The 9,765-nt window shown below is 45.2% G+C and overlaps 1 protein-coding gene across 1 annotated transcript in view; it reads left to right on the top strand.

Moving 5' to 3' along the window:
* Window positions 1-3,635: 3,635 nt before the first annotated feature.
* Window positions 3,636-9,765, top strand: part of Kdsr (3-ketodihydrosphingosine reductase) — a 33,359-nt gene continuing 27,229 nt past the window's right edge. Inside the window, exons 1-2 of the mRNA XM_046428233.2 lie at window positions 3,636-3,856; window positions 8,296-8,385. Of these exons, the coding sequence (XP_046284189.1) occupies window positions 3,749-3,856; window positions 8,296-8,385 (198 nt within the window). The 5' untranslated portion in view covers window positions 3,636-3,748. The remainder of the gene's footprint in view (window positions 3,857-8,295; window positions 8,386-9,765) is intronic.

Here is a 9,765-nt window from a genome sequence, read left to right as displayed (position 1 = left end):
GGAATAAGATCAAATTTGGTTGGCTTGCGCTTTGGAGCTTTTCTTTGCTAAACCTATCAAATTAATAGTTACACGTATTTTACACTACAACTGTTCAGAGAAGAGCCCCGGCTGGTATGCAGAACAAGACCATTTAATGTCCATAAAACAACAAAGGGCCAGCAAACACTTGAGGTTTCATAAATTATTCTAGAATAATACCAAAAGTACACTTTTTTCTTTTTTATTGCAGTTGGATCTAGAATCCTAGACTCTAACCAGGTTCCTTTTACCTTTCATATAATTCAAATGTAAAAATTTGAAAAAAGCAATTCACATCTGGATTTCATAATACCTAAGAAGGGAGGTTGTCTGGTTAAGGTTTGTATGGTGTACGTCCACAGGTTGGTTCCCCAGAAACAGCCAGAGCTGGAGTTTAGAGGAGGATATTTATTACAGATCAGTACCTGAATGGGCAGAAGTAATCAAAGATGGAGAGTTCCTATGTAACCCAAGAACATCCTCTAAAGGAAACCTATAAGGCTGATGCACTGATTCACACAAAGAAATTTTCCTTAGTACGACAACAATAGCCAAACTACAACTTGTAGTTTCAACAACTTGTCCTTGCATGTCCTTTTTCTGTTCCAGGACCTGATCTGAGATCCAGCGCCTTAACACACTCAGGAATCAAATACAATATTATTTCTTAGCTCAATTATACCAGATTCCTGAAGGATGAGGAACCTGTCCTGATTGGGGAAACTGATAGAATTGCAGGGGCCAGGGAAATGTCCTCTTTCCTCTGAAGTTTCACTGGAACAAACGAGCAAATATTAAATAGGAGAGAAATCAAAAACATTTTATTCATGTGCAAAAGGGAATACAGAGCATAGGGCTTATCACAGGAGGTAGTTACCCACTAGCTAAGCCTCACTCAGAACCATATATATACCCCTTTTTTTCTGTAGGGGAAGGGGAAATGAAGAATGCAGACAATTTTGAGGAGTTATGGATGATTATTAGGGGATAATAAAACAGAAAATAGCTTGTAAAAATATTCTTTTTGGAATCTGAATGAACCTGAGAGACAGATGTCATATGAGAGTCCATCCAGGTGTGGTTACATTTCTGTCTTCTTTCCTGAGATAGATGATGGGATTGGGGTGGGGGTGGAAGGCAACTGTGTTTCTTTTTGCAGTCTGCTCTGAATACAGATAAGGGTATTCCAGGGAGTCTCTTCCTAAGCTTGCGTGGGCAGAAGCAAGATAAGCTTTTCCTTTTGGACAAACTCTTACTGTGCTCCAAAGTGCCATATTCTTTGAGGTATAATTCTCTGAGCCCCAAAAGGGTCAAATGGAAACTTGCCAGCCTGAGTGGCATTGTTCTGGGAGACACTTTGGTTATATGCTATGATGATGAGCTGGACCAACTATTGCTGGATGCTCAGAACTCTAATGAACCACTACTTTTTGACTCTTATATTGGAGGTTACATTTACTACCATATGGTGATACAGTGTCACACTGGCATCGTGTGTGAGATTATAATACCCTGATGGTCAAATGTATTGGGAAATTGAGTTAAAAGCCTCTGATTACAAACTGGTTCTTCTAGGTGTTAGGCACGTGTTTGTTTTGCTGTGAGAGAACTTTGCCAGGCTTGTGTAGTTAAGAATTCAGCATTGTCTTGAGAGAAGGTCTGGTCTCTGTCCTTGGTTTCTGGGAGGCCCCAGTAAAAACTCTTCACACAAGAGGCTCAGGTGAGCTCCCCTGGTAGGCAGTATTTCAAGCATCAATACTGGGAAGGAAACACAGCCTAATTCCATGGGAGATGACAACAGAAGGTCTATATTTAGAACCCTCTAGACTTTGTCCTATGTACTTCTTTCCTAGGCTGATTTTGATCTGTGCCCTTTCCCTGTAATAAACTATAATCATGAGTGTAATAGCTTTCAAAGAGTTCTATGAACTCCTCCAACAAACCATCACACTGAAGGTGGTTTGGAGACCCCTCCTCAAACTTCCAACAGGTTTAGAAGTCTTGAGGACTATACCCTTGAATCTCACAGTTTAATTCTGGACAGTAAGTCAAGAAAGAAGAAAACTCAATTCCTTTTGCTCTTTAGCTCTTTGGTATTTGTACTATAATAGCATTTCCTTTTTTTTTAAGTAAGCAAACAAAAATATATGCCTTATGCACATCAAAACCACAGTATGACCACAGATAACCAACATTAGTGAGAATGTAGAGAAAAGGGAACTCACATAAAGTGTTGGTGGGAGTGTAAAATGGTACAGTTACTTTGGCAAAGTCTGTAATCCCTCAATTGGTTAAGCGGAGTTCCCATGAGATCTGGTTAATTCCACTCCTAGATCTACACCCAAGAGAATTTAAAAGGTATGTCCACACAATAACGTGTACATAAATGCTCATAGTACCACAGGTGTAGTGAGCGGGGCAGGATATACTGGAGATTGATCCCAGGGTTTCAAATACGCTAGACAAAAGCAAGCACACTAACCCCAAGCTACATCCCACATTCCAAAAAAGTGGAAACCACCTAATGAGGGTGAATGAATGGAAAAATAAAACACAATATTGCCATAAAATAGAATATTATTTGGCAATAAAAAATAATATTACACATTGTTTACCACGAATGAACCTTGAAAACGTGCTAAGAATCCAGATACAGGGTTACATATTATTATGTTTCCATTTATATGAAATATCCAGAATAGACAAATCTGTAGACTGATTAGTGATTGCGTAGGGCTGGGCAGGGTTTGGGAGAAAATGGGGACTGAGTGCTAATGATTACACTACTTTGGGGGTGTAACAAAATGGAATGAAATTGTGATGACAGTTGCACAACTGTGACTTAAATGCCAGTTATCATGCACATTAAATTGGTGAATTGCATATTTATGGTACGTGAATTAGATCCCCATAAAGCTGACTTGTTTAGTTTTGAACCTGCCTTGGAAAGTTGAACTCTGAGCTCAACGAAACCAAATCATCTTAGTGATTTTTCAAAACTCCTTGCGAAGGCTTTCCCGGTCCTCTGAAAAAATGAAAGTGGGCTGTGACCATTTTTCTAAGTTCGCCAGGAAACATGAACTGGAACCTAGGATTCAGCGTTTAATCTGTGGCCTGCACACCGAGCACGATCCGAGATCCTACAGCCACTGTTTAGAATGCTCTCGGGCACCCCCTAGGCCGGGCGGGCCGGATCGGGAGGCGGCGGAACTCCCAGGATGGAGGGGTGGCGGCCCTCGGCCCGGCGCCGGGCGAAGGAAGGGCTGGAAACCTACTCTGCGGGGTCCTAAGACGCAACCTCAGCGCACTCCCGGAGCAAGTCACCCAGGCCCTTCCCAGCAGCGCTCCGAGGCGGCGCTGCCCAGGGTCGCTTGCTCGCCTAGCGCGGGGAGGCCCCACCTGCGATTAGAGGTTGCAGGGTCCCCACCTTGCGGGGTGGAGACCTCCAGGCCCCTTGCTGCGAGTCTGACGGCCTCCCCACCCTTGGCCGCGCCTTGCTGCGCCGCGCCGCCCCGCCCCGGTGCGCCCCTCTCCGGCTCCTCCTCTTCCCCTCGGCCTGCGTCCCGCCCTCGTCCGCAAACCCAAACACTTCGGCTCCTGCTGCGCCGGCCGCGCGTGATCCCCCAGCCTCAGCCGCAGCCGCTGCTAGTGCTGCCGCTGCTGCCGCGCGCCTGGGCGCCCGAGCCTGTGCCGCTCCGCCCGCCGCGGCCCGCGGTTCGGCCGAGCGATGCTGCTGCTGGCCGCCGCCTTCCTCGTGGCCTTCGTGCTGCTGCTCTACATGGTGTCTCCGCTCATCAGCCCCAAGCCTCTCGCCCTGCCAGGGGCGCACGTAGTGGTGAGTGGCCTCCTGTTGCTGCGCCCAGACCTCCCGGTCCGTTCCGCCAACCCGCGACCGAGGCCGACGAGCCTTCCTCCAGGCCGTGGTCCCCGGGAATGGACGGCAAAAGGGGAGTCACCTGCCGCCGTCCACCCTGGCACTGCCCCTCCGGGCCGGGCGCCCGGCCTCGAGGACCCGCCCTCCGTGGCATCTGGCTCTCCCCGGGGCCAGATTGCGGTGGACGGGATCAACTCCAGCCGACGGGGTTGTCGGGCTCCAGGGCCTCAGTAGCTGCTCCTTGGTGCCCAGAGCATCCCTGGGATGTAGATGTTTTGGTCCTCGGCTTTCCTGATGAGTCAACAGAGTGGCTGAGAAACTTTGCCAAGGACGCAGCGGTCGGCGGCGCGCAAGGTGCTGCGCCGACCTAGGGGAGGGCAGCCACGGCCTGCAGGGTCGAGAGGGTGGACCGCAGGGAAGGGGGTCACGAGCCATCAGGACCCGCCGAGGAGGCTCGGGACTGGAGGGTGGCCCGTGCGAGGGACAAAAAGGACAGTTGCCAAAGGAGTGCAGGAAGTGACTCACCTGGGGGAAACTGCTCGCGGAACCCAGTGGTCTGGCAGGCAAGGGCGGCTCTATCGGGTCTGCACTGCCTGTCTGTGAGCGCAGCTCGGTGTCCGTGATTGCTGCTTCGGTGAGATTCTTTGCCACTATTTCAGAATCGAAAGAATGAGCTAAATGACGTGGCTAGGGCTTCGGGACTGAAGGAGATGTGAATAGTTTGGTTTTTCACCAGAAGCTCCCTTGTCCCTATTCTGCAAGTGTGGCACCTTTCGCAAACCCAGAGGATGCCTGTCCCCTGTGCCCAGGGCTTCACTGTCAGTCAGCACTGGCTTTCTCGCCAGTTTTCTTGTTTGGACCCCACAGCCTGAGGCTCACTGAGGCCCGGAGTTATGAATAAGGAGAGCTAGTCACTAAGTTGGCAGTGTATATCATCTTAGTGCCTGAGGTGACATATACCTGTTGCTGCCATCTCACCTCTCCCCTGGACTGTTACAAAATCAAAATAGGGTGGTTATTTATTTTAGTGTGCTTTAAGTCTGAACTAGGGTTTGTGAATGATAAAATGTATTTTCTTTCTTTCTGTTTCTTTTCTTTCTTTCTTTTTTAAACTATGGGATTATTTTCAGCTCCTGCTGTTCCTGATGTGGAAGATGAGGAGTTGGGTGTAGATTGACTAGAGAGAGGGAGTAAAATCTAATAATCACACCAGGTTCTGAATGGTTCACATCCACAAGAGAACTTGTGCCTCAAAACCTGGCTTTAAAAGTTGGATTCTTTCAGAACTTGTGCTTGCAGAGAAGAACTTAGGGGAAAAATGCAAAACCAAAATTGGAATGAAAATTTTAATTCAGTGTTTATAAGAAAGTTTATTTAACCCTGATGCTAGTCTTCTTTCCCATTAAGTTCCAGGTCACAGGTAAGATAACAAGTGTCCTGTCTGTTGGGACAGACAAGGAATTTCTTGTCCCACTTTAATACTAAAAATAACATACATATACAACCACTAAAAAGGATGTGAGCTTGACATGAATAATTCACATGATCTCACCATCTGTCTTTTTTAATATCCTCAAAAGAGTAAAGTGTAATTTACTTGAGATTTGTTAGGCATAGAGCAGCACAGGAGCTAATCTTCAGACTGTCAGCCAGTGTGGCAGCATGAAGGATTTGGAGCTATTTACCAATTATAGGACGATTCCTCTGCACCCGTGCTATCTGTCTGTAGGTAGTGACCCCAGGCAGCACATGTCACACACTGGTGCGTGTTTCAGTCCTCCCTTTTTTTTTTTTTTTGGATGATGGGGAGCAGCTTTGGTGGCAGTAAGCCAGCTCCTGTTGCTCCCAGTAAGGATTATAAGGTGTAATTAAAGAGAGAGTAACATTGAAACAGTTTTGCAATGGGCAGTAAGAGGAGTGATACAGAAAGGAAATTAAACTGGTCACTTTAGTGTCCCCCACTTGGGTTACTACTTGTCAGACAATATGCATTTGCCATTTTTTTTATAGCCATTTTGAAAGTCCCCTACATGTAGTTGCAACATTCAGAGTAACACAGCCCAGAGTTGGCCTTAGTGTGTTTTTGGATACCTTCTAAGAATTAGCTGGCTTGACTAGAAGGTAGTTTCCCAAGAACCTTGACCCGGAAGTGGAAGTCCTACTCCTGTTATACAAAAATCTTAAAAATTACAGGGTTTAAACCTTATTTTTTGCCCTGCAGCAAATTTACATAGCTAACTTCCCTACATACAGCCTAGAAAAAGGACAGCCATAACTATAGCTAATATCCACACAGCATATAAATTTTCTCAACAACTCATAATTTCCACTTGCATTAATTGATTTTATAATAATAAGTTTACAAGTTCTTTCAGCATCCTGTTTTCTAGGGAAATGGCATCACATTCCATTTTGCAAAATAATGTAGGCAAATGTTTATTTAGTGACTGCTTGTTGCAAGGTTCTGTGCTAGGAATGAGAGAGATCAAGTGCACTTGGCATTTGTCCTTAAGGAACTGAGTGGAATCTGGAGGGAGCCAGGATGTCAGTAAAGTCACTTCACAGGCAGACATCGACAGGTAAGGGCAGGACTTTGTGACAGAGTCAGGAGAAGCTTCATGAAGGAGGGGACATTTGAACTGAGCTCTGCAGGGTCAGAAGGGTTTGGAAGTAGAGGTGTGTGAGTGACATAGGGTGGAGGGACAGTTTAGCAGCAAGGACAGAATCACAGAATCATAAAACAGGGACATTTTTAGGGCCCCTTCTAGTTGCTATCTGGTGAAATCTAATAAACCAAAACAACCCGTGAAACATCCTGATAGTAAAGACTTCCTCAGAGCCTGCTTTCAGCCCAGGCCACGGGCTCATTTTTATAATAACCTTCTATAGATAATTGGTTAATTATCCACCAGAGAAATCTCTCCACTGGTGGCCAGTTGAGGTTAGGAGAAATGAAGGGTGCCTATAAGTCACAAGGAGATAAGCCTCGGTGTGGGAGGGGTTTCATGGTGTTGAAGTCACGGGATAGGAGACGTTCCCTAAAGCAAGATTTATATCTAACAGTAAAATATTCAAAATAACCTGAAGGGCTGACTGTAGGGAAATAGCTATATTTTGAAACTGCTCTTTAACGTAATATTATAAAGTCTTTAGTTTTTTGTCATAGACTTTATGACTTTTTTTTTTTTTTTTTTTTTGCCAGACCTGGGGATGGAATCCAGCATCTCACACATGTACCCCTAAGCCCAGCCCTGTATATAATCTTTTAAAAAGCAGGATGTAGTATCTTGAGATATATAATTGGCATAGGAACTGTTATGGGGCAGGCTATATGGGCAGTGACCAAACAGACTCCATTTTACCCCGAGACTCCATGTCATGTAAGAAATGCTTCTCCCAGGGAAAGCCCCACCTCTGTACCCATTAATAGTTACCTGGCATAACAGGACAATGACTAGAAAGACAGCTCTGCATTTGTCTGATTAAGTGAAATATGTAGAGTCTCCCCTGTGCCAAGTGCTAGGCATATAGTGGAGAATGGAAATAGCATTGGGATTTCTGTGGAGTTTGTGGGATGGTGATGGGAGAAATGATTGTGAATCAAACAGTCACACAGATGTATGACTGTTGGGTTGTGTGAGTACCATAAAGTAAAGAAAAAAGAATGCAGTTCTAAAGAGTGGGCTGGGGGTATATCAAGCTACAGTGAATGCTTACCTGAGGAAATAGTGTGTGAGCTGAGATTTGCTGGGTAAGTAGGTGCCACCCACATAAAAAGAGCAGGAGGAAAGCATTGGTAGCAAGAAAAATAGAACGTGCAAAGGCCCTGTGATGGAAGGGTAAATGGAACTGAGGAAGAAAAGTGTGGTATTTCAGTATATTCTGATCATATATAATAAGGAGTCATTTAAAATACAAGATATGCACAGGTGACCACTCTTTCAATCTGTTGTAGATGTAGTATTATATAGATGTAGTATTATATAGATAGTAATATATAGTATTATATATTATATTCCTGCAGTAAGGCAAGAAAATTCATGTGGATTTTGAATTCAAGGCAGACTAATACATTATTTATTAGCTTTCCCTCTAGTGAACTCAGAAAATTATAGGTGTGTGCTTTACAGTTCAGCACTGAAAACAAAACAGTTGGCTCTGCTGACAGTATAGTTCTTCATGCTTGCACTAACTCACTGGGCAGTTCTTGTAGAACCCCTAATAATTACTCTGTTCTATTCTATTATGCTCTGTTCTGCTGGGGGTAGAGCCCTGGGCTTCATGTGTGTAGGCAAGTGTTCTACCACTGAGCTATACCCCCGATCCCATCGTAATGATTTTAATGAACTTCCTATGGAGGAACGTTTGGAAGTGCTAAGATGTCATTATTTTGTTCATAGGTTACAGGAGGTTCCAGTGGCATTGGAAAGTGCATTGCAATTGAGTGCTATAAACAAGGAGCATTTATAACTCTGGTTGCACGAAATGAGGTAGGTGTTCTTGGTTCATTATTGCTGACTTACTTATTGTGCTTTAAATTAAGCAGAGACGCTGTGCCAAGAGTTCTAGTACTCACAGCTGTCCTGGGAAGTGCTCCCCTCCCTGATGAGACTGTGATACTTAAACTACTGGTTCTTTTCTGTGTGTGTAGGCCTAGGACTTCTCTGTTGAAGTCAGATCAGCTCACCAAGTATCTATTTAGTGGCAGTAGCATATCAGACAACATTACCATAGACATTGTGGATCTGGAGATAGGCTGAGGTGTGGTTAAGCAGCGCACCTGGGCATTAGGAGGCTGAAAGTGCTGGCAGCAGTGATTCTGAAGCTGACACCCGAAGGTGTATAGGTGTTTCACATTCTAAAGCTGAAGCCCAAAGGCGTGGAGTGTTTGTCTGTGACTGCTGATGGCGTGATGAATATACATCTCTAGTGAAATCCACGCACCACGGGACTCTCATCCCTCCTGACACTTAGGGCCAAACGTATTTTCTACTCCAGGTTGATGCAGGGTCTGTTTTCTCTTTTTTCCCAGGGTCTGTTAGTCTTGCCACAGTTGTTTTAGAGGACAGAGCAGTCACACTGTGTGCATAAGAACAGTCCTAAAGTCCTCTTGACCCCACGCCAGGCTGAGGAAGTGGCTGTGACTGTGTCCACTGCTCTTGGGCGCAGAGCATAGAGCTTAATGCTTGGTGCACAGCAGGTGCTCAAGACAGATTTGTTGAATGAAGAAATGAGGGAAGGACAGAGAGGATGGTAGTGCGAGCATGGCCTCCTGGCTTTGGGATGAACCGCTTCAGTAGGGGTGGGCGGCTGAACAGGGCCCCTGGGAAAGGCAGGCCAGGGTGGACCTCGGGGGACAGTGTTCAAATTATGACCCAGAATCAGGCTTGTCACCCATAACTTTTTGTTTCTCAAAAACTGGGAAAGGCAGAATTAGCTACCTTTTATTTATACTTTGACTCTCTAATAATTAATTTGCTTTGGCCGGGAAGCCACCTTACATGAATGGAAGCACAGATTCAATAAGATGCATTTTATGAGCTTTTTCACAAGGCTGGTCCTCGATGCAAGATGAATGAAAGAGTAGTAGGGGAGGCCCGTGCTGCAGGTGTCTGGCAGGGGACACCTCTCCTCACTGGAACTACATTATGATGGGATTGGGGGGTGTAGCTCGTGGGAGCCTCTGGGCTTTGAGAAATTCTTTATCTTCTAATGTAATTTTTCATACCGATCTTGGCTGTCCTATGTGTATCTTTATGAAAAGAACAATATCATTTTATTATAGACACACGCATGATTGGAAACCTTGTGTGTCCTGGGGAATTACCCCACTCCCTTTTTGTTCTTTTCTATCTTCTCAGGATATATTT

Source organism: Marmota monax, unplaced genomic scaffold, assembly GCF_021218885.2.
Source record: "Marmota monax isolate L192 unplaced genomic scaffold, Marmota_monax_Labrador192_F-V1.1 WCK01_AAM20220418_F8-fsc00201, whole genome shotgun sequence".
Taxonomy (NCBI): Eukaryota; Metazoa; Chordata; class Mammalia; order Rodentia; family Sciuridae; genus Marmota; species Marmota monax.
Note: the sequence above shows the minus strand (reverse complement) of the source record. Positions and strands in the feature narration are given on the sequence as shown.